We start from the raw sequence: 24,422 nt of genomic DNA on the forward strand, positions 1-24,422 counted from the left end.
TATTAAATCAACACAAAATATAGTCCATACCTCCGGGGCCAGGACTACTTCTATGAATAACTATTTGAACTAAAACCTAGCAAATGCATAAGTACCAGTTGAATACATAAATTATAGAGAGATCGATAAATAAGAGCAAGGGAAGAATAAAGTGATTTTGACAAGAGCTGCTCATTCTCATTTTGGAGACGGCACTTTTTCATTTCACTTACAAACCTACACTAGGGGAATAACACAACTTCTAAAAATGATGGGTCATTAGAAATATATTTTGAACAACTGTTAATAAATCAGTATATTACCCGTCCATGGAACATATTCAGGTTCTTTTTCTAGTGATTCTTCTCTTCTATACAAAGAGTTTCTATTTTGGCGATAATGACTAGCAGCCTGCAGCATATCCTGGAAAAAAAGTTAATGTGTTATCACAGGCAAAAGGTGATGGATCACAGTATTTCTGAAGATAATTTAAGACAGCAAAGTAAATTAGTAAGAAAAAATACTCAGGGGCCAGGAATGTTGGCTCACACCTGCAATCCCAGTGCTTTGGGAGGCTGAGGTAGGAGGATTGCTCCTAGCCTGACAACATAGTGAGACCCCATCTGTACAAAAAATTTTAAAAATTACCTGGGCATCATGGCGTGCACCTACAGTCCCAGCTACTTGGGAGACTGAGGCAGGAGGACTGCTTGAGCCCAGGAGGTGGAGGCTGCAGTGAGCTATAATCAAGCCACTATAAACCCAGCCTGGGCAATGGAGTGAGACCATGTCTCACAAAAAAAAAAAAAAAAAAAAAAAAAGAAAATAAGAGAAAAAAGTCAGCACAGATCTGCACGATTACTTTTTGGTTCTTTCTGCTTTTGAAATTTGTTTTACTCCATAATTTAACTTCAGTTTTGGCAAATAATAGTAACCAAAGTAGGAAAATCATTACTACAAGTCCACTAGCTAAAATTAAATGGAACGTTTTAGTCAATAGTAAAAGTAGCAAGGTTTTGAGTAATCAAAAAATAGAAATGAGAAATATTTAGACAGTTACATTAACAATACGTTTGCAATCAGGCATGGTGTCTCAGGTCTGTAATCCCAACACTCTTGGAGGTTGAGGCAGGAGGAAGTTGTGAGCCCAGAGTTCAAGGTTACAGTGAGCTATGATGGTGCCACTGCACTCCAGCTTGGGTGACAGTGAGACCTTCTCTCCGAAAAAAACCAACTAAAAAAATTGCAAAGATACAAACACATCTTCCCAAATGAAAGGTTTATTATTCTACCAAATAGAAACTCAGGATTATAGAAATTTATTAATAGGCACCAGGCTAACATTCAAAATACTCATTAGCTGATTAATAATAAAATGACATTTTTCTAACTTTTTTGGGATTAACAAATGTCTACAACCTTATAAATTATTGGCAATACAGAGTAGGAATATGGAAACCACTTCCTTGTCTATCCATGCCCTGGGCTTTGATTTGCTGAAGCCTTTACTATATTTTTGTACCTTGAGAATATTGTTCACATTGATCACCACTTCAGCCCATTCAACGGAATCCATAGGTGCATCCCTCAAGACTTGCTCCTCATGCTCCAGTAAGCACTCACAGATGGTATCTACTTGGGATACCTGAGAGAATACACAGAAGTAAACTACTTACAACAAAAATTATGGTGATGGGTAACAACTACCCAGTGAGTTTTACTCATTAAGCCATATCCTCAGACCTATAGATGGAGGAAAATTTATTGGCAGTTGATGGTAAAAATAAATTCAAAAATCAAGAAAAGTCACATCTCCTAACTTTTAAAAGTCAGAGTGCCCAAATAAGTCTTATAAACAGGCAAATTCTGGATTGTTACTGAGATTTTTATTTAAACGATGATATTTTTTATTATAGCTACTCTGCTCAGTGCATCTTTAAATAGCACTAGGTTACAGATGACATCACTTTACAATGTAATACCCCAAACTAATGGACTAATAGACTAAAATAATGACCTCAAAAAGTGAACTTGCTAATTTCTTTCTTTGAGGAATTCCCCTTCTTCAGACATAACAGAAACATTTGTAGAACAGAAGTAAGCAACATAAGAGAATGAACTAAATACATAACTTCTAACTCTTCCTTTGTCATTAATTAATACATGGAGATAACAGTGCAAAAATACCATCAGGCACTGAAACTCCTGTTTCAAGTTCAAGTCTGCACTTAAGCTTTCCCCCCATTATTTAGAGTTTGCATAGCAATGGACACTCAGAGATAAGAGGAAAGAAAAATCAGATTAGCTGCCCTCAAGGACCTCACAAACTGGCTGAAGGAACAAGATCTGAAGGCACAGATAAAACATGACCCAAACAAAATCCCTCACTTTTGCAAACCTTGTTCTTCCTTTTGCATTTCTGATGTTAGCCAAAGGCATCCTAACAGCCCAGGCAAGAAATCTTTAGCACATTTAATTTATAAGCTTAAGCGTAAGAATATTTTACATTGTTAACATGAAAAACACAATGAAAGCCTATATAATGGCCGTGTGCGGTGGCTCATGCCTGCAATCCCAGCACTTTGCAGGTGGGTGGATCACAAGGTCAAGAGATCAAGACCATCCTGGAAAACATGGTGAAACCCTGTCTCCACTAAAAATACAAAAATTAGCTGGGCGTCGTGGCGCGCACCTGGAGTCCCGGCTACTTGGGAGGCTGAGGCAGGAGAATTGCTTGAACCAAGGAGGCGGAGGCTGCGGTGAGCAGAGATTGTGTCACTGCACTCCAGCCTGGCGACAGAGCAAGACTCTGTCTCAAAAAAAAAAAAAAAAAAAAAAAAGGAAAGCATATATAATATAAAAGACAGAAAATAACATAAAAGCGCATAAAATGCCAAAACACTTGTTAAATTCTCTTATCATGTATATATTCAGTGATTTCAAATATTGCTCATATGCCGTGTCAACATAGTCTGTTCCTTAAGCAGTGAGCTCTGCTTTTCCAGAGCCCTGGGAGGTACAAGGCCTTCCCAAACTGGAAACAGAGGCAAAGTGGAGAGCGCACCCTCAGGCAGGCTCTATATTGTTTTAGTTTCTATCAGGGCTGCCAAGTCAAAATATCGTTCTATATGGCCCACCAATCAGGGATTGATTTTGGTTAACCAGCTCGTCCCAAAACACAAATACTCCTTAGACAGGTAACTTGTCACCCCCAAGTGGAAGGACAGATAAAAAGAAAGAAAAACTACTATATGCATATAGCTATTGTATTCTCTTTTCATGATCATTATGACACGGCAGAAAACCTTTATAACTACACCCCAGAGAAGCTGAAGACCAACGAACATCATGAGAAATGAAGATAAATAGTGACGTGAACAGTCCTAAACGTTACCATTTTTCATATGGAACATTCTTTTGAGGAGCCAATCACATTTTTAGTTTTGCTGTATCATATTCCTAAAATATTATTCTATATGTATCCAACTGATAATTTCCAGACCCTTCTCCAATAATTCAGCTAACTGAAACATGTACATACACTAAATTGACAATTATACTTTGCCCTTTGATCCAAATGCAGAATAATGAACCAGGCTCTTGCTCAGTTCTTACAAGTAGTTTGTAATTAATTTTAAAAAATTCATTGTCTTATCATATAAAATTATATATGAATAAAGACCAAAAAGGACACAAAAATGACAACAATTTGATTTGTTAGATCATGAAACTTGAGGTGATTTGTTTTTCTTTCAGATTTCTGGCATACTCTCTAGATTAAAAACAAAACGTAACAAAGTGCTTTTCCTTCCATTCCCTAGGAACTAACCCAAATGCATAAAAGCAAAGAATTCACACTAAACACATTTATGGAATCAACAGGAAGACTGAATTTAGGTTATAGTACATCAAACTTAGGTTACAGTACATCAAACATTAAGAAAAAGAGACTTGTCGGCACACTGTGCTACATGTTAGAATACAGCTAGGCTATAGGAGGAAGGAAGCAAAATTTGAGACACCAAATAGAGTTTGAAGTTCCTCAAATGCATAAGGAATTCCAAATTTCACAGAGCTCAGGGAAGAGCTGGCACTGTTTCTAAAACCAGATAATTCTGCAGTCTCAGCTAAGACAACAGGTCTAAGTTCTAATGTCACACCTTTAAAGGGAGACAGCGAAGTCTGCCTTGCTGCCTCATCAGGCTGTGAGGCTTCACAAAAGCACGAGGACTGCGCCACCATTTCCACAACGTCCAGCTGCCACTGGCTGCCCAGCATCGTAACCATTTTTGTCTTTGAAGTTTGTAGCAGACTTTACTTTTTCTCTGAAAATAAATCTGATTCTACAAGCAAGGTGTAGCAACAAGACCCTAGGAGGTAGCTGAGGAGTTCAGTGAAGGTACTGTTTGCAAAGGTGTGGGCAAGATTAAGGGGTCCAAAAAGGGATGGGGCAGCACCCTAGGATGAGGCATTATCAACCTCAGGCCTGAAGAGGCAAGAGGAGGGGGCAGCTACTGGAAACACAGAGAAAGCAGTTGGACAGGAGGCACAGTCCCTGACAGAGAGGCACAACCAATGTAAAGTGTGCACAGGCAAGGAAGAAAGCTGGCGGAATAACTACTCCAACTTCTGGCCTTATGGCAGGGCCTCACATTCATCTGACCTGGCAGAAGCCGGAGGGCAAGGGAGACCACTCAGGAAGGCCACCTTGCTGTGGCAGAGTCAAGAGTAGATCTGCCTGGCCAACAAGGGTGAAACCAGGTCTCTACTAAAAATACAAAAATTAGCTGGGCATGGTGGCACATGCCTGTAGTCCCAGCTACTTGGGAGGCTGAGGCAGGAGAATTGCTTGAAGCCAGGAGGCAGAGGTTGCAGTGAGCCGACATTGCACTGTTGCACTCCAGCCTGGCAACAGAGCAAGACTCAGTCCCCCCCGCCCCCCAAAAAAAGAGTAGATCGAGAGAGACAAAGGAGAAGATCAGGATGGATGCAGTAGCTCACGCCTGTAATCCCAGCACTTTGGGAGGCTGAGGCGAGTGGATCACCTGAGGTCAGGAGTTCGAGATCAAACCCCATCTCTACTAAAAATATGAAAATTAGCCAGGGTGGTGGCTAGCACCTGTAATCCCAGCTACTCGGGAGGCTGAGGTAGAAGAATCGCTGGAACCCGGGCAACAGAGTGAGACTCCATCTCAAAAAAAAAAAAGATCAGCACGCAAAGCAAATAGGTACTTGGAGACAGTTATCGGGGAAAAAAAGTAAACAGGGAGCACTTCTTAGTCAACTTTGCAAACTCTTCTTTACAGGTACCTGATAAATGATACTTCTGAGTGACACTCTAGCCAGAAAATCTGGAGTCCAGTTTAAAATTTCAGTGAGATCTTTTGTGATTTAACTCGTCCTCACCGTCTTTCCTGCCTAGGGCATGATCACTAAATGGCACCGTTCTACAAAGCCACATGAAAGAGGACTCATCTTACCTCCCTGAAAAAGACATCTGCAGGAGTCAGGTTGGATGGGATTTCATACTCCCTCTTGTTCAAAGCAATCAATATGGCTGTGTTGACAAGGTCAGAAAGCCGGGAGTGGTGGTTCTTGAGAACAATGGCGGCTGACAGCTTTTCGGCATGCTCACAGAGCAACAGTCGAGTGGCCATCGGTGTCCCTCTAACTGGAAAACTGCCTAGACGTCCAAATAAGCCAACCTTGCAAAAAGGCAAACATATATTCTCAGAAAGCAATTATGGTAACATGCAAAATACCATAGCTGTATTTTCCCCAGAAGCACCCTGGGCAGTCACTGGCCCCAGCTTTCCCCCAGCTTTCCCCCAGCAAGTCCCTCCAGCTGTCTCTTGTTTTAACTGTTTCTAACACACAGACACTTCAGCCAGGCCATTAACACCCACAAGGAAATGTAGATATTCCTGTTCTAAGAACAGGGTCACTCCAGGGCTTCTGTCCACTACTACTGCCTCTGCATATCATGTTTCCCAAATTATTGTTTATGGTTATCAAAACAGTCACACTGCTCTTTTCGTCTTTTTTGAGACAGGGTTTTGCTCTGTCGCCCAGGCTGGAGTGCAGTGGTACAATCACGATCACAGGTCACCCTAACCTTAAACCCTCAGCTCAAGCCATCTTCCACCTCAGCCTCCCAAGCAGCACACCACCACAACAGGATAATTTTTACACTTTATTTTTGTAGAGATGGGGTCTCGCTATGTTGCCCAGGCTGATCTTGGCCACAAGATCTCCTGGCTGTGCACAAGCGAGCCTACTGACTCGGCCTCTCAAAGCACTGGAATTACAGGTGTGAACCACTGCACCTGGCCTCACACTGCCCTTTACTAGCTGTATCAATTAACTCCCCTAGGTTCCAGACTTTCAGAAATCAGAAACTCAGCAACCTCCACCTTCAAGGACTGATTTCATACCCCTAATGCTGCTGGGAGGGTGGGGGTGTCTCTAACCCTTTGCATCTCCTACTGAGTTGCTTGGTGCCCATCTGTCCTGTGTTATGATCTTCTAGAGGTTTTCCTAAGCTTTCTCATTGCATATGACATTACAATAACCTGAACTAGGAAAGAGCCAAAAGACAGGCATAAATAATGAATACTTTTTCACATTTTAAGTATAATTCTCTTTCGTTAATAAGTGACCTGATTTTCTCATCCTTCATTTTCTATATGCTTTTGTAGTATTTACATGCTAGGAGATATCTTTTTATAACACAAAAGGGGTCACACTGTATATACTGTTCTGTACCTTGTTTTGATAGTATTTTATTTTTTATAACACATTTAGATATTCTTATTTTTAATGACTGTGGAATAATTCACTGAATCCTAATGTATTTAACCTGTTCACCTTATTATTTTAAAATAAGAGTTACATGGTCTTTCCTGACTTGAATTTATTTCCTGGTTCCCTCAAAAATATTTTAGGTGTAATCGGCCAGGCGTGATGGCTCATGCCTGTAATCCCAGCACTTTGGGAGGCCGAGGCGGGCGGATCACGAGTTCAGGAGATCGAGACCATCCTGGCTGACACAGTGAAACCCCGTCTCTACTAAAAATACAAAAAATTAGCCGGGCGTGGTGGCAGGCGCCTGCAGTCCCAGCTACTCGGGAGGCTGAGGCAGGAGAATGGCACGAACCCGGGAAGCGGAGCTTGCAGTGAGCAGAGATTGCGCCACTGCACTCCAGCCTGGGTGACAGAGCAAGACTCCGTCTCAAAAAAAAAAAAAAAAATCTAGGTGGAGTTTTCATGCAAGGTCATCCCAATTGCCTGCTTTACTTTGCTTTGATTGCAGCACTGACAGTGAAGCAACAGCTCTAGATTAAAACTATTCTAGGCCAGGCACAGTGGCTCATACCTGTAATCCCAGCACTTTGGGAGGCAGAAGCAGGCGATCACCTGGGTAATGTGTACAAAAAATACAAAAATTAGCTGACTTGGTGGCACATGCCTGTAGTCCCAGCTACTTGGGAGGCTGAGATGGGAAGATCACCTGAGCCCGGGCTGGCTGTAGCTACAGTGAGCTATGATCATGCCACTGCACTCCAGCCTGGGTGACAGAGTGAGACCCTGTCTCAAAAAAATTAAAAAAAAAAAAAAAATATATATATATATATGTACAATCATTCTAGTCACACAGTGAATATGATCAGATTACCTCCCTGCTTCTGTAAGGTATGGAAACACAATGTATGAACACAGAGGCTTCCCTCAACATCAGAAAACTAGAGGCAAGGGTACTGTTCTGAAGTGTTGGTGTTACTTCCACCCCCTTCAGAATGAGGATATGGCCCTGCAGATGTCAAGTTTGGCTCAAGGAGAAAAGGAATATTTCTCTATATTCAGAAATATTCCCTAGGGCTGGGTACAGTGGCTCAGGCTTGTAATCCCAGCACTTTGGGAAGCCTAGGCAAGAGGACCACTTGAGGCCAGGAATTTGAGACCAGCCTGGGCAACATTATGAGACCCTGTCTCTACAGAAAATAAAAAAATTAGCCGGGCGTGGTAGTGAGTGCCTGTGGTCCCAGCTATTGGGGAGGCAGTGGTGGGAAGATTGCTTGAGCCCAGGAGGTCAAGCCTGCAGTGAGCTGTGGAACCAGTGAGCTGTGACAGTTGGTTCCAACTGTCTGGCAGTTGGAACCAACTGCCAGAAAGCGGGAAGAGGCTTGCAGACCCTCCAGCTCAGTGCATCCTAAATGCAGGTCGAGTGATTCCGGGTGAAACCAACGGAAGAACTGCCTGATTAACCCACAGAATTGTTTTAAGCCACTGTGTTTTGCGGTGGTTTATACGGCAGTAATAGTTAACTAATACACTTGGCTAATTAAACGACCATATCGGGAGAAAATGTGTTTTTTCCTCATTAATCCATATCCCACCTAAAATAACAACAACAACAAAAAAGAGAGACTCATTGAATGATTGGAGTTTTCTTGCCAAGAAAATAAAAGAGTAGACAGGAGATAAACCATGCACAAAATTGAATGTGGGATTAGGAACAATCAAGTCATTTCTGAAATTATCTAGTGCTGCACTGTCCAATAAGGTAGCCACTGTCCACAGTGGCTATTTAAGTAAGTTAAAATTCAGTTCTTCAGTTGCTAGTCACATTTGAACTGTTCAGGTCACATGTGGCCAGCAGCTGTCCCACTAGACATCACACTAGGAGAACATTCCCATGATCACAGAAAGCAATGGATTGGACAGCACTCACTAGAATCTCCTTAACATAAAAAATTAGCCGGGTGTGGTAGTGAGTAGGCACTACTGAGTTTGAAAAACAATCAGGGAAGAGACTGGGCCTGGTAGCTCATGCCTGTAACCTCAGCACCTTGGGAGGCTGAAGTGCAGTGATTTCTTGAGCCCAGGAGTTCAAGACCAGCCTGGGCAATGTAGTAAGACTCTGTCTCTACAAAAACTAAAAAAAAATTATATGGGCATGGTGGCACAAACCTGTAGTCCCAGCTACCCAGGAGGCTGTGAGAGGACTGCTTGAGCCTAGGAGGTCAAGGCTGCAGTGAGCCAAGACTGTGCCACTACACTCCAGACTGGGCAACAGAGTGCCCTGTCTCAAAAAAATAAATAAATAAATAAATAAAACAAACAAACAAAACCCCAAGCAGGTTGAAATTCATGCATTTGGCTACGTAATATGTCTGCAAGCCACTTTTATTGACGAGACAAGAATGAGTGAATTTATGTAACAATTCTATCCAGTAGCAAAACATTTTCTAATTTAGGCACAATATATATGAGGATAACCTTAACATAAAAAAAGAAAAGGAACACTTTCAATGAGGATTTGATTCTAATGGCACCTCAAAATTAAAAGTCATATATAAAAATCTGTCAAATACAAAATCGACTCATGAAAACTTAAGTTCTTACACAAACGCACACGGGAAATCTGAATGAAGTCCTGCTTCTTATACCTGGATTAACAGGCTTGTACACAGCCCTGGAATTACGGACTTTTAAATCAGCAGAGACAATGGAAAACACCAGTCATGCCCCACCCAATGAAACACCTCAAAATAGAGAGAAGGGACTTCCCACTGTGTTGGAGAGACTGCCAAAGGCAGAGCCCTGTGCCCAGCACCCTGCGCTCTTACTTGATGAATAAAGTCCATAAGAAAAGAGTGAGCTTTCATCTTGTCTTCTAGCTGGTGAAGGATAATCAGTGACGTATTGCTGAACCCAGGTGCTTCTGTTAAAACAGTGATAAAACTTAGAACATAGTGGTTTTACAACTATACTATTTTAATATTAGTGGTTAACTGCTATTAAAATAAAAAGCTAAGGCTAGGCACGGTGGCTCACACCTGTAATCTGAGCACTTTGGGAGGTCGAGGTGGGCAGATCACGAGGTCAAGAGATCGAGACCATCCTGGCAAACATGGTGAAACCCGATCTCTACTAAAAATACAAAAATTAGCTAAGCGTGGTGGCGCGTGCCTGTAGTCCCAGCTACTCAGGAGGCTGAGGCAAGAGAATTGCTCGAACTCGGGGAGGCGGAAGTTGCAGTGAGCCGAGATTGCGCCACTGCATTCCAGCCTGACGACAGAGCAAGACTCCGTCTCAAAAAAGAAAAGGAAAAAAAAAATAAAAGTCTATACAAAAGAAAAATATCAACCTTACAATACAGTTGTTTATAACATTACTCAGGAGTTTTAAAAATTTAAGAGAAAATTTTGGAGGTTTGATACAATTCATACTGTATTTATTCAAAATGCAAAATACGTTTTTAGTTTAATCATTTGTAACAATTTAAGCTTGACAGTGCCAACAAAAACAGTCAAAGAAAGGAGATGAGCTCTGATGTTTTCTTCCTAAATCTCTAATGGAGCTTAGTGAACTTGCTAAGAAGTAGGATAATTAGGGAGAGAAACATGTTTGAGACAGTTCCCTGGTATCTGGGGACCCCAGAGTTCCCCTCGAGTTTCTGAGGTGGAAGTAAGAGTAAGAGGGGCAGTCACCTGGGACAGGCAGCTAGACATGTCTTGTCCACTTCTACATATTGACATTTGATCACTGCTGCTCTTAGGGGAATGGATCATTTCTATTAGTCAAATATACTGATTATGCCAAAATTATCATTTAATTTGGGGGTAAGTAGGCTGGGTGTGGTGGCTTACACCTGAAATCCCAGCACTTTGGGAGATCAAAGCGGGTGGACCACCTGAGGTCAGGAGTTCGAGACCAGCCTGGCCAACATGGTGAAACTACGTCTCTACTAAAAATACAAAAATTAGCTGGGCGTGGTGGTGCACACCTATAATCTCAGCTACTCAGGAGGCTGAGGTGGGAGGATCACTTGAACCCAGGAGGTGGAGGTTGCAGTTAGCTGAGATCATGCCACTGCATTCCAGTCTGGGTGACAAAGTAAGGGAGACCCTGTCTCCAAAAAAAAAAAAAAAAAAAAAAAAAAAAAAAAAAAAAAAAAAAAAAAATTGGGATTGGGGGGCAGGTAAGTGCCAATTGTCTACCTATGCTACCAATTTTCTTTTAGAAATAAAAGCCAGGAAAGCTAAGTAAGGCTAATTAATCTGCCTTGGATAGAACAATTAGGATTTGCTCCAATGTTCCTTTAGTTTACATTCTGTTATCTAGACCTGTTCTGACCCTTTTTCAAAACATACTATAAAGAAGGTTACCTGGCCGGGCTTGGTGGCTCACACCTGTAATCCCAGCACTTTGGGAGGCCGAGGCGGGTGGATCACGAGGTCAGGAGATCGAGACCAACCTGGCTAACACAGTGAAACCCCGCCTCTACCAAAAATACAAAAAAATTAGCCAGCCGTGGTGGCGGGCACCTGTAGTCCCAGCTACTCGGGAGGCTGAGGCAGGAGAATGGCATGAACCTGGGAGGTGGAGCTTGCAGTGAGCCAAGATCGCGCCACTGCACTCCAGCCTGGGTGACAGAGCAAGGCTCTGTCTCAAAAAAAAAAAAAAAAAGGAAGGTCACAATATTTAAAAAAATATTGAATTAATATTAAATTGTTTGAGAAGCTAAAAAATATGCTTTAACAGATGCTTCTAATAAAGAAACCAGAATATGTTCAAAACACACCATTCCATAATTGAAACATTCTTACCCTCAGGGACAGACTCAGCCCACCGTGGGTCAGATGCTGGGTAGTCATCCATCAGGTCTACACTGATTTGGGTAACTGCCCTGTCTAGTTCAGAATCAGAATCCAAATCAGAGTGAGAGGAAAAGAGCTCATCAACCACCATTTGAGCATGACCTAAATCTTTTCTGAAATAAAATTGGAAAACACAAGTATTAAGGGAGGCAAAATATTTTCAAAACTCACCAAGAAAAAATTAATTATGGACTACTATTCAGCCAAAAAAAAGAATGCGATCCTGTCATTCGCAACAGTAGGGATGGAACTGGAGGACATGTTAAGTGAAATAAGTCAGGCACAGAAAGACATGTAACAAACTTGACATGCTCAATAATTTAGTGTACATTTTAAAGTTACTAAGAGCATAATCAGAATGTTCACAACATACAAAAAAGATGAATGCTTGAGGTGACGGATATCCCATTTACCCTGAAGTGATTATTATGCATTGTATGCCCGTATGAAAATATCTCATGTACCCTACAAACGTATACACCTACTATGTACCCATAAAAATAAAAAAATTTTTAAGTTAATTGTGAAGTTAAATGTAACCTAAAAACCATTTATAGGTTTTGGCTCAAAGTTACTTTTAATAAAATTTATTTAATTAAAAGGGAGAAAACTATTATCCATTCATTAATTCAATAAATACACATTGAATACTTAGAACATGCTCGGCTCTGGACACAGAAAGATAAAAAGACTTAAAAATAGTCCAGACAATTGAGCAAGCAATGACACAGGTGATAAACACCGAGAGAGACAGGGAAAACTTCCTAACAGGTAAAGAGGAGGTCATGGAAGGCTGGGGAGAACTGGGGGAGGGGTATACAGCTGCACACAGAACATACATCCACATCCGTCCGCAAGTAAGCCTCTATCTCAGGAGAGAACTGAGGCTACGGGAGAGGCTGAGATCACCCAGGGAGCAAGAGTTTGGAAAAAACTTGCAGGATAACCAATTAAAGGAAGGGTAAGCCCATAAAAACCAGCAGACTCTTCTAACTTAGAGAGATTAGGGGACAACTAGGGTGTCAATGAACCCACCAGGGGATTAACTATGGCACACATGAAGAAATAAGGGATACTGAGAAGGGATGAATCACAAAATTAGAGGACACAGTCTTGTAAACCATGTTATGGGGTTTGAACCTAATACCACGGACAATGGACAGGCACTGTAAAGGAGTGTCACAGTCTGTTCCAGTGTCCCAAAAGATTGCTCTATCATATGGAGAGGGGATCAGATGTCAGATCAGACAAGAGAAAAATCCAGTTAGGAGGTTACTGAAGAAAGGAAAAGACAGGAAAGAGAAAAATCCAGTTAGGTTACTGCTGGATCTGATGTACAGTAGTCCCCTCTTATTCATGGTTTCACTTCCCACAGTCACAGTTACCTGCAGTCAACTGCAGTCTGAAAACAGATGACAGAGAGAGAGAGACCAACCACACTCACATATTTTTATTACAGTACAGTCATCTCTCAGTATACACAGGGGATTAGTTACAGGACCCCCAACATACACCAAAATCCACCCACATTCAAGTCCTGCGGCTGGCTCTGTGGAGCTCCAGTATACAAAAAGGCGACCCTCTGTATAAGCAAATGAATTTCTGATCCGCATTTGGTTGAAAACAGCCTGCGTATTATGTAGACCCACAGAGTTCAAAGCCGTGTTGTTCAAAGGTCAATTGTATATTGTTACGGTTGTTTTATTACTATTGTTCTTAATCTCTTAGGATGCCTAATTTATAAATTAAACTTCATCATAGGTACGTATAGGAAAAACGTATATATATGATTCAGTACTATATGCAATTTCAGGTATCCACTGGGGGTCTTAAGACATATCCCCCTGCGGGTAAGGGGGAACAACTATATAAGGATGACTCCTCTGTTGTTGCTTTGAACTGAAGAGATGGTAGTGCTTGTCACTGGAGCAGGGGGTAGGGATGGAAGAATAAGCTTTGGAGAAGATAAGCTCGGTTTTGGATACGTTGAAACTCAAGTGCCTATGAAATATGTACTGCTGCTGGACACTCTCCATTTTCACATAATGGCCCGGGTCATGGTACATCTGTTTCTTCAGCAAATGAAGCCAAGGAGGAGAAAAGATAGCCGAGGGAGTAGAGAGAGAGGGAATGTGGTTGACAACAGCGAATGTAGACATCCTTTCAGGTGGTTTAGCCATCAACAGGAACAAACAGATAAGGTGGTAACTCAAAGGACGCAAAGTCAAAGACTGGTCTTTTTACAAATGGCAGACTAAATATGATTAATTGCTGATGAGAAGGAGCCAGCATGAGAAAGGTCAAAGGACAGAGGAAAGGGAGAACTGAAAGGATGTAGTCTTAAGTGAAGCAGGAGAGAGTGGCCTTCAAAACAAAGAGCAGTCTCTGATAGGAAGAAGAGTACACTTCCTACTTTATTGGGAGGGAAAGAGGAACAGGATTTGGGATCCAGATACATTCATAGCTAGTAAGCTAGGAGGTACAGGGAGCTCTTATCAAGGGCTTCTGTGATCTCTGTGAAGTAGGAAGTTAAGTCCTCTGCTAAGTCTGAGGGAAGTGGGAGGAGACTGGAAAAGGGCTGTCATGGTCCCTTGGTAGAACAGGAGACACAGCTGACTGAAGAAACGCAGAAAAACTCTTGAAAGCGTGAAAGGCCAGGGTGAAGCTGGTGACCCAGTCACGCTACAGGTTATGAAAATACAAAGGTGACTATGGCAAGATTTAATAAAAAATTACAGAAAAAGTTCCCCAAAACTCTCATGAACAAAAGATTTAGTGTTTTTGGGGCTAAATAAAATGAAAACCAAAATAACATAAAAATCAATTTCAAAGAAATGATGCTATAAAAACAGTAATATTACCTTAGCAAAAAATTAAACAGTCACACTTAAAAGTGTTACCTACCAATTGTGACCCCAGGGGCCATCTGGCAATGTCTGACGATAACTTTGGGCATCACAAGTTGGGGGAAACGGTGCTAATGGCATCTAGCAGGAAGTGGCTGGTGACGCTGTTAAACAGCTTACAATGCACCGCTGGAGTGCAGTGGCGGGATCTCGGCTCACTGCAACCTCCGCCACCTGGGTTCAAGCGATTCTCCTGCCTCAGTCTCCTGAGTAGCTGAGATTACAGGCATGTGCCACGACACCTGGCTAATTTTTTTTTTTTTTTTTTTTTTTTTAAGTAGAGACAAGGTTTCACCATGTTGGTCAGGCTGGTCTCGAAGTCCTGACCTCAAATGATCTGCCTGCCTCGGCCTCCAAAGTACTGGGATTACAGGTGTGAACCACCACACCTGGCCTCAAATGTCAATGTTAACGGGGTTGAGAAATCCTGCTTTAAAGGCACCACAATTCTGTTTGTAAGGAGTCTACATCTTTAAGAGAGCTAGCTGACACTCCCCCAGAAATCATCCCTTATTAAGTCCATAGTACTTCACCCATGCTGGGCAGGATGAGTTCAGCACAGCTGTGCTACAGGGCCCATGACACTGTTCCTGAGGGTACTGCTTGCTCAGGACTTAGATCAGGGGTCCCCCTTCTTGTGCCTAATAATTTTCCCCTGTAAAACATCTTAAGATGACTACACCAGGTTGAATAGTGTCTCCCACAAATTCATATCTACCCAGTGCCTCAAAATGCAACCTTATTTGGAAATAAGGTTTTTGCAGATACAATTTGTTAAATTATGATGAGTCTAAATCCAATGACTGATGTCCTTATAAGAAGGCCACGTGGGCTGGGCACGGTGGCTCACGCCTGTAATCCCAGCACTCTGGGAGGCTGTGGTGGGCGGATCCTGAGTCCAGGAGTTTGAGCCCAGCCTGGCCAACATGGTGAAACCTCGTCTCTACTAAAAATTCAAAAAATTAGCTGGGCATGGCAGTGTGCACCTGCTGCTTGGGAGGCTGAGGCAGAAGAATTGCTTGAACCAGGGAGGCAGAGGTTGCAGTGAGCCGAGATCACACAACTGCACTCTGGCCTGGATGACAGAGTGAGACTCTGTCTCAAAAAAAAAAAAAAAAAAAAAAGGCCATGTGAATGTGAGGACAGCTACGTGACAATGGAGGCAGAAACTGGAGTGACACATCTACAAGCCAAGGATTGCTAGCAGCCACCCGGAGCTGAGAGAGGTGAAGACAGATCCTTTCCCAGAGCCTTCAGAGGGAGGGCCCTGCTCATGCCTCGCTCTCAGACTTCTGGCCTCCAGAACTGTGAGAGAAGACACTTGCGTTGTTTGAAGCTCCCGGCTTGTGGTGATTTGTTATGGCAGCCACAGGAAACAAATCTAATGACTGGTGACTTGCTGCATTATCATTTACATTTTGAGATGCCACAAATCTGACAGAATTTTAATTACAGGATAAACTTGTGAAACATAAAAACACAGCACTTCAACTGAGATTTCTGAAGATTGAACCATGTAAAAGAACAAGATTAAAAGAATATAATTTTAAACGGAAACAAAAAACTTGCCTAATGGTGCCCCCTTCTGGTGACAAACTAAGCTCAGTAGATCACGAGGTACAGAATGTTAGAACTGTAAAAGCACTTTGGAATCTGTTGTCTCTGTGAGTGAGCCGCTATGCATCAGACACCAGTATGAGTGGGATTATGGAACCATGGGCTCAGAACTCGGGGAAATGAAGGTAGTACACTCAGCATATTCCTTCAAAACAAAGATCTGACGATAAACTAATGATCCTTTAGCCATGCTAACTCCCACCCCACTCAATACTTCGAAAAGGAAGAAACAGAAACAGAATGGCAGAAATGTTCAGCATCTGTCCAAAGTTTCCCACAGCTAACAAGGGGCAGAGCAGGGGGGCTGGATCACCATTTTCCTGAGTATTTATTCAAATGTGAATTTGCCATACCTTTTAAGGAAAGTACCAGAATACATGAGCAGAATACATGTCTAAGATAAACTGAAATCTGCATTTGCCTTAAACCCAGAAGAGTATTAGAGCAGCAAGTGTGACCAAGTGAGGACAATCACTCCCCACCCCATACGTGCATCTGCTTAGGCACGCTCTCACTACAGCTGGACTTGCTCTGGCCAACAGGACACTAGCAAACGCCATCCAAGCAAAGACTTAAAGAGTGTGCACTGACACTTGTTCTCTTGCCACTCTAGAACCCTGCGATACATGAATAAGCCCAGGGCAGCCTGCTAGTTGAGGAGACATCATAGGAAGTAGAGAGCAAGCTGGCCAGCCAATGGCCCAGAAATGCGAGTACGGTAAAGAGCAGCCAGCCCAGCTGCAGACCAAAATGAGTGAGCCTACTCCGAACAGTAAAACTGCCCCGAGTCCAGCCCCAACAGTCAAACTGCAGAATTGTCAGCTATGTTAAACGAGTCACTAAGGTTTGTGGTGATTTTGCATAAAGCAAAACTCAACTAATAGGCCAGGTCTAATTCTTTTGCTTTTTTTGAGACAGGGTCTTGATCTGTCACTCAGGCTAGAATGCAGTGGTGTGATTATGGCTCACAGTAGACTTGGCCTCCCGGGCTCATATGATCCTCCCAACTCAGCCTCTGAGTAGCTGGGACGAGAGGCGTGCATCACCATGCCCGGCTAATTATTTTTAAAATTTTTCTTTGTAGAGATGAGGTCTATGTTGTCCAGACTGGTCTCGAACTTCCGGGCTCAAGAGATCCTTCTGCCTCAGCCTCCCAAAGTGCTGGAATTACAGGTGTTAGCCACCACACCAGGCCATAATTCTTTAATATTACCAATAAAACTTTGCATGTGGCTGGAAGTGGTGGCTCACGCCTGTAATCCCAGCACTTTAGGAGTCAGCCTAAAATCAGGAGTTTGAGACTAGCCTGGCCAACATGGTGAAACTCTATCTCCACTAAAAATAAAAAAATTAGCTAGGTGTAGTGGTATACGCCTGCAGTCCCAGCTACTTGGGAGGCTGAGGCAGGAGAATCGCTTGAACCTGGGAGGCGGAGTTTGCAGTGAGCCAAGATCGCGCCACTGCACTCTAGCCTGGGCGACAGAGTGTCTCAAAAAAAAAAAAAAAAAAAAACTTTGTAAGCAACTTATTTGCACCTTAACGTTATACATAAAAGACCCTTGCAAGATGTCTTCATGATCACCATTTTTAATGGTACATTGTTTTTCATGAAGTGGAGAGAGTATGTTAGAGCCCATGTTTTTTTCCCTAGCCTAGCTAGCTGGAACCCTCCCACGGCTACTAAGTTCAGAACAGTTTACTAAAGTGCTAAAGCTCAAAAAAACATTCTCCTCTTGATAGCATCATTCCTCCAACTTGCTCCCACCAGTCAATAAGTAGCACATGTCAGTAAAACATATCCTCACACACAAAATAATCCATAATTTAAAAAACATGTTATACCTGCAGTATTGCAGAAAGGCAGCTTTCAGCAACTTGATTTTATCTTCCTGGGCTATAGTTTCATTCTTTGTAGTGGTCTCAAAAATCATACTCTGCAAAATAACAAAGTATAGTTTAGAGGTAAAGGCATCTGAATATTCTTAATTATTGGACTAAAAACTGCACCCATCCTATGATAGCAACTCCGCATACACACGAGCTGTTTGCCATATTGTCTGTACCAGGGGTGTCCAATCTTGGCTTCCTTGGGCCACACTAGAAGAATCGTCTTGGCCCACACATAAAATACACTAACATTAATGATAGCTGATGAGTTAAAAAAAAAAAATTTATGTTTCAAGCAAGTTTACGAATTTGTGTTGGGCTGCATTCAAAGCCATCCTGGGCCGCATGCAGCCCATGGGTTGTGGGTTGGACAAGCTTGGTCCATACCAATCATTCATATACTTATTGAAACACTATAAATAGCACCAAATGATCAACCAAAGTCATACAGAAAAGGTACAGGTAATTCAGGGATTATGTTGTAAGTAAAATAATTTGGAGATTTCATCATAATTAACAGAATCTTTTTATAGGTTTGCTCTTACACTACTCATCACAGTGTGTACTACCTAAGCATAATGGTTGATTACAAATTTAAACAAAGGTTTAGAAAAATTTTAAAGAAATGGAATACTATAAAATTGCTTCAGAATGTATAACAGTATTATAATAACCATACAATTACAAAATAGATATTAATCCTTTTTTGTAATTGTATTAATTACAAAATACAAAATACAAGGTATTAATCCCTTTTGTGAAAAGAAAAAAAAGTTAAAAATTGTTTCTTTCCTTTAAAACTACACTTAATCACTTTAATTTGAATTACAGAGGTAGTCTATATATTTCATACACTATTCAAATGGAAATTACCCCAAACAGTATTAATTATTTTTAGTCTTCTGTAAAAGAATGATAAAAATCTTATGGATAGGATATTTCAGGTTTCAAGACAACAGAATAACATTGGTAATTTTTACCTGGCTATTCCTCTCAAAAAATCATCCCAGAATAAAAAGAAACAGAAATACAAGCTCCTTGGAAATATCTGTGATACTAACTACAACAAAGGAAGATAGAAAGCAGAAGGAATGGGAAATGGCCCCGCTGACAGGAGATGAGGCCACCTATGCATGGTGCAGAGGACAGGTCCTCAGGATTTGAGGACAATGGAAAAGGGAAGTTCTGGGATGACAGCTGTGCAGATGGAAGGTTTCTGGAGACCTGACTTTGGGAAAAACTACATTGAGGGGCACTCTACAGAACTCCTGGAGTGTGTAAAAAGATTAAGTCACATATGAAAGGAAAGTGAGAAAATACAAAACGAGGTCATTATACACTCCAAGAGTCACACAAAGTTGTATAATAAAGGACATGTAATCAGTATTTGGCTCAGCAAACCATAAACAATATTCACATTGTCATTACAAAAAAAATTTATGTTAGAATGATAAAGGCAGAGGAAGGAGTGTAAGGTAACCCAATACCTCATTTTCTGTAGTAGAAAATCAACAGACGAATCAGGAGACAGGAATATATGTACATTACTTAGATATATGGAGAAAAATACCAGAATAAATCACTAAAAGGCTTAAATGTAGTTGCTCCAGGCAAAGAGGACAGAGGGGATGAGGAAGATAAAAAGAACTAATGTCTGCATCATTACGTCTTTGAAAACTGTCTCAGTTTTGAGACCATTTGTATAAAATAATCTGACAAAACTAAAAATTAGGCTGGGCATGGTGGCTCCACGCCAGTAATCCCAGCACTTTGGGAGGCCGAGGCGGGAGGATTCTTGAGCCCAGGAGTTTGAGACCAGCCTAGGCAACATAAGGAGATCCTGTCTCTACAAAAAATAAAAAATTAGCCAGGTGAGATGGCGCATGTCTGTAGTCCCAGCTATTTAGGAAGTTAAGAGGGGAGGACTGCTTGATCCCGGGAGGTTGAGGTGAGGCTGCAGTGAGCTATGATTATGCCACTGCACTCTAGCCTGGGCAACAGAGTGAGACTCTGTCTCAAAAACCAAATCAAACCGAAAAACAAAAAATTAGCCAGGCACCTACTGGGAAGTCTGAGGCAGAGGATTGCTTGAGGCCAGGAGTTTGAGGCTGCAATGAACTATGACTGTGCCACTGCACTCTAGCCTGGGTGACAGCGTGAGACACTATCTCTAAAAAATAAATAACATAAAAACTTCAAATTCTTATCGAATCACATTACCTCATTGTTTGGTCCAGCAACTGAAGATGCTAAGGACTCTTCCAGGTCTTCTGCCAATACAGACACATTTTCCCTAGAAGTAATAGACACCAGTCCACTGTTTCTAGAAAAAATGATAGGAACACCACCACAGGCACCAGCACCTAAAACACTATCTCCTAAAAGAAAGAAAAACAGAGTCAAATACATCTAACAATAACAACAAAATGCTATGTAAAAGCTACCACCCTAAGCAGAAAATCATCTTGATGATATATTAAGCACATTTTTTCCTTTACAACATTATTCCTACTTCGAACTCATCCTTTACATCCCAGAATGAAATGCTAAGAACCGGTTGCTATCTGAAGAAGCAGGCTCTGTGTCTTTCAGCTTTAAGGACAATAAAAACTAGCCTTGCCAGACAGCAGTCAGTCTAGTAAGCCAAAAAAGAAAATTATTGCTTCTGCCAAACTCAGAAGAAGAGCTTTTTCAATCCTGTGGAGTTCTCTTAATTCTGACTTTAACTTACCACATCAGTCAATGGGGACTGGAAAAAAAAAAAAAAAAAAGTCTAAGCCTACCTGGCACCTTAGTAACATCCTACCCACCACCCTCTGTCAAGGTTCTTGTGCTGGGACTAGAAAACCTGGGTTCCATGCTGTTGCCTACCTGCACTCTGTCCTCTGCCCAGCCCCTTCAGCTAAGTATCTGCTTGGTTTCTCTTCAATCCTGACCAGCCCCCCTGCATAAGTCCAGCACCTGAGGCTCTTCTTATCTAGGGGTGTGGAAAAGTTAAAGCATCAACTCAGAATAAGTCACTTTTACTAACTAGGAATAAGCAATTACTTCTCTTGGCAATAGTTTTTTGCTTCTTGGCATCTTCTCCTGGAACAAATGTTACTATCTTTGCCTGTAAATATAATAGTTTGGAAATTCTAGTACCCTTTTGGTTTCTTAGTAGGGTTGTGGCTTCAGCTGCTGTAGTTGTGGTATGAAATGTCTCAGAAACATTTGAAAGCAGCATGCTTGAAGTGACACTCAGGGAAAGAGAAAAAAAGCACTCAGAATGACTAATGAGCTCACCAATCATGCTTTCTAAAACTGCTACTGTACCTTGTGCATTAAAGACAATTTTCTCCTGGGGAAGAGAAAATTTCCCAGTTCCTGTGGAGCACACATAGACAGCACTCTCGTTATACAGACAGGCAGTCTGGTTTGAAAAGTTTGGGACCGTCAACCGACACAAAATCAGGTCTTCAGACTGAAAGTTAAATTTAAGATTACATTTAACAAGAAGTAAAACAAAAATATTTGTTTGTATGGTTTTTTAAATTCATTTTTGTACATTATTTCATAAAAATAATTCACCAATTCTCTTTGTAAAAATCTGAACACTACCCATGAGATGATTAACAAAACATGACAGAGTAAGTTTATAAACATCAATTAGACATATATTTTGTTGACTTGCTTATAATTTGCTTATTTTTTTTAATTTTTTTTTTTTTTTTTTTTTTTTTGAGACAGAGTCCCACTCTGTTGCCCAGGCTGGAGTGTAGTGGTGCAATCTTGGCTCACTGCAACCTCTGCTTCCCAGGCTCAAACAATTCTCCTGCCTCAGCCTCCTAAGTAGCTGGGATTACAGGTGCATGCTACCACCCCTGGCTAATTTTTTTGTATTTTTAGTAAAGATGGGGTTTCACCATGTTGGCCAGGCTGGTCTTGAACTCCTGACCTCAGGTGATCCACCCACCTCAGCCTCCCAAAGTGCTGGGATTACAGGTGTGAGCCACCGCACCTGGCCTAATTTGTTAATTTCCAAAATTAACAAATTTTGAAAACATTTCCATGATGATGACTATAACTAGAAGCCTATGATAAATTCAAAGGAGAAAATGAAAACACTAAAATTCATTATATTAAGAATTGGCAATTTTTTATAAATGATCCCTGATAAACAAACATTTTTGTTCTTACCTTACTGCCAAGATATTAATGGCAAGAAAACTTAGTTGATTTGTTTACATATAAAATCAGAGGGAGAAATAAAAATAAATCTCATTAAATTAGAATATGCTAAAAATGATAAGCTGTTATTAAAGAAATAATTTTACAGAAACATTAAATGCGAGGTCCTAGAATTGTTTTTTAATCCTCACATTCTCTTTATAGTCTTCCGCCCTGGCTGAAATTTTTTCTAACACTGAGCATGTTTTCCACACTGCATAATCAGAACACTTGATAAAGTTTATTTCTGTCTGACATAAAAGAACAAATCAAAAGATTTTCTTACAGGATTCAATTAAACAAGTCATGTTAAGAGTAAGGATTAAAAAAAAAAAAGTAAGAATTTAAGCCAGGAACGGTGGTGCACACCTGTAATCCCAGCTACCTGAGAGGACTGCTTGAGCCCAGGAGTTGGAGGCTACCGTGCACTCTGATGGACCTGTGAATATCACTGCACTCCAGTCCAAGCAACATAGCAAGACTTTATCTCTTCAAAAAATAAACAAACAAGGATTTAACAGAATTAGATACTATGTAAGAGTAAATAAAATGAATTTATAGATGTTCAGGTTCTTCCTCATGAATACCAGTTATTAAACATGTTTAATTGCTATTAATGAACTTAAAATTAGAAAGCCTGTCTTCCAGTCGTTTACAAGAACTATGATGACTATATAACACTGCTGAATACAAATATAATCTTCCTTTGGGTAAAAAGGGGGATTTTTCTATAGTATACAAGGCTCTAAACCAAACCCTAATACCTACCAGTTTTCTTCCTTCCTTTTTTTCTTTTTTTAGGATGGGGTCTCATTATGTTGCCTAAGCTGGAATGCAGTGGTTATTCACAGGTGTGAACATGGCACACAACAGCCTCAAACTCCTGGGCTCAAGTGATCTTCCTGCCTCGGCCTTTTGAGTAGCTGGGACTAGAGGCATGTACTCATCATGCCCAGCTTGGTTTCTTCCTTACTTCCACCCTGGAATTAATCAATACCTTCTTTCTACCTAAATACAGACATGACAATCCCTCCAAAGATCTAGAGCAGAAGAAACAAACTGCTTTCTGCTAGTTGCTTCCATTCTCATTTTTCTTTAGCCAAAACTAAGCAAAAGAACAAGCCTGAGATGGCAAAGAAAATGCAACAATGTCTAGAAACAAGCTATTTTAAAATATTTCCAAGCCCTGCAGATGAAATCTGTCAAGAAATTTGACCCTGAAATGGGGCCACACGTGGTGGCTCACACCTGTAATCCCAATACTTTGGGAGGCCAAGCTGGGGGAATCACTTGAGGTCAGGAGTTCGAGACCAGCCTGGCCAACACGGTGAAACCCCGTCTCTGCTAAAAATACAAAAATTAGCTGGGCATGGTGGCACGTGCCTACAGTCCCAGCTACTCGGGAGGCTGAGGCAGGAGAACCACTTGAACCTGGAAGGGGAGACAGAGGTTGCAGTGAGCTGAGATCAAGCCACTGCACTCCAGCCTGGGTGACAGAGCAAAACTCTGTCAATAAATACATAAGACCCTGAAATGGTTAGAAAAATACTCAACATATTATTGCTTTGTAATTTAACCAATATAAATCTTACCTGAAAAGGCGGATTATATTGAGTGACTTCTACAGTAACTGCATCTGACATTTGGCAACCATTATCTTCTACTGTTATCAGAGAGTAATAGATGAGACATGGATTGTCTGCTGAGTGCCATGCTGCTGCCAAAATCACCAGCCCATCACTAATCAATAAAAAAGGAAGATGTAAAGCCTCTCTAAAAATACTACTTAGGAGTTTCCTATAAAATTAAACATATGCTTCCATATAACCTAGCAATCCCATTCGTGGATACCTATCCAAGAGAAAATTTAAAAACAAAAACAAAAAACCAATAACTGTGTTCACACAAAAACCTGTGTACAAATGACTGTAGTGGCTTTATTCATAATTGCCTAAAACTGAAAACAACCCAATGTCTTCCAAGTGCTGAATAGATAAACTGTGGTATATCCATACAAAAGAACACTATTCAGTAGTTAAAAAAAAAAAAAAAAAAAAAAAAAAACTTACTGAATGAATTTGAAATGTATTATGCTAAGTGACAGAAACCAGACTCAAAAGGCTTTACATTGTATATTCCACTTCTATGGCATTAAGCAAAA

General features: G+C 41.1%; 1 protein-coding gene across 3 annotated transcripts in view; it reads right to left on the reverse strand.

Annotated features, from left to right (window-relative positions):
• Positions 1-24,422, reverse strand: part of NUP133 (nucleoporin 133) — a 66,436-nt gene that overhangs the window by 24,200 nt on the left and 17,814 nt on the right. For all 3 annotated transcript variants that reach the window (XM_019031672.4, XM_063707635.1, XM_063707636.1), the window contains 9 exons: positions 23,854-24,001; positions 21,368-21,515; positions 20,273-20,430; positions 18,008-18,099; positions 11,592-11,755; positions 9,609-9,703; positions 5,460-5,684; positions 1,502-1,624; positions 303-402 (listed from right to left, as the gene is read on the reverse strand). In XM_019031672.4, the coding sequence (XP_018887217.1) occupies positions 303-402; positions 1,502-1,624; positions 5,460-5,684; positions 9,609-9,703; positions 11,592-11,755; positions 18,008-18,099; positions 20,273-20,430; positions 21,368-21,515; positions 23,854-24,001 (1,253 nt within the window). The remainder of the gene's footprint in view (positions 1-302; positions 403-1,501; positions 1,625-5,459; positions 5,685-9,608; positions 9,704-11,591; positions 11,756-18,007; positions 18,100-20,272; positions 20,431-21,367; positions 21,516-23,853; positions 24,002-24,422) is intronic.

The sequence above is a fragment of the Gorilla gorilla genome, chromosome 1 (assembly GCF_029281585.2).
Source record: "Gorilla gorilla gorilla isolate KB3781 chromosome 1, NHGRI_mGorGor1-v2.1_pri, whole genome shotgun sequence".
Classification (NCBI taxonomy): Eukaryota; Metazoa; Chordata; class Mammalia; order Primates; family Hominidae; genus Gorilla; species Gorilla gorilla.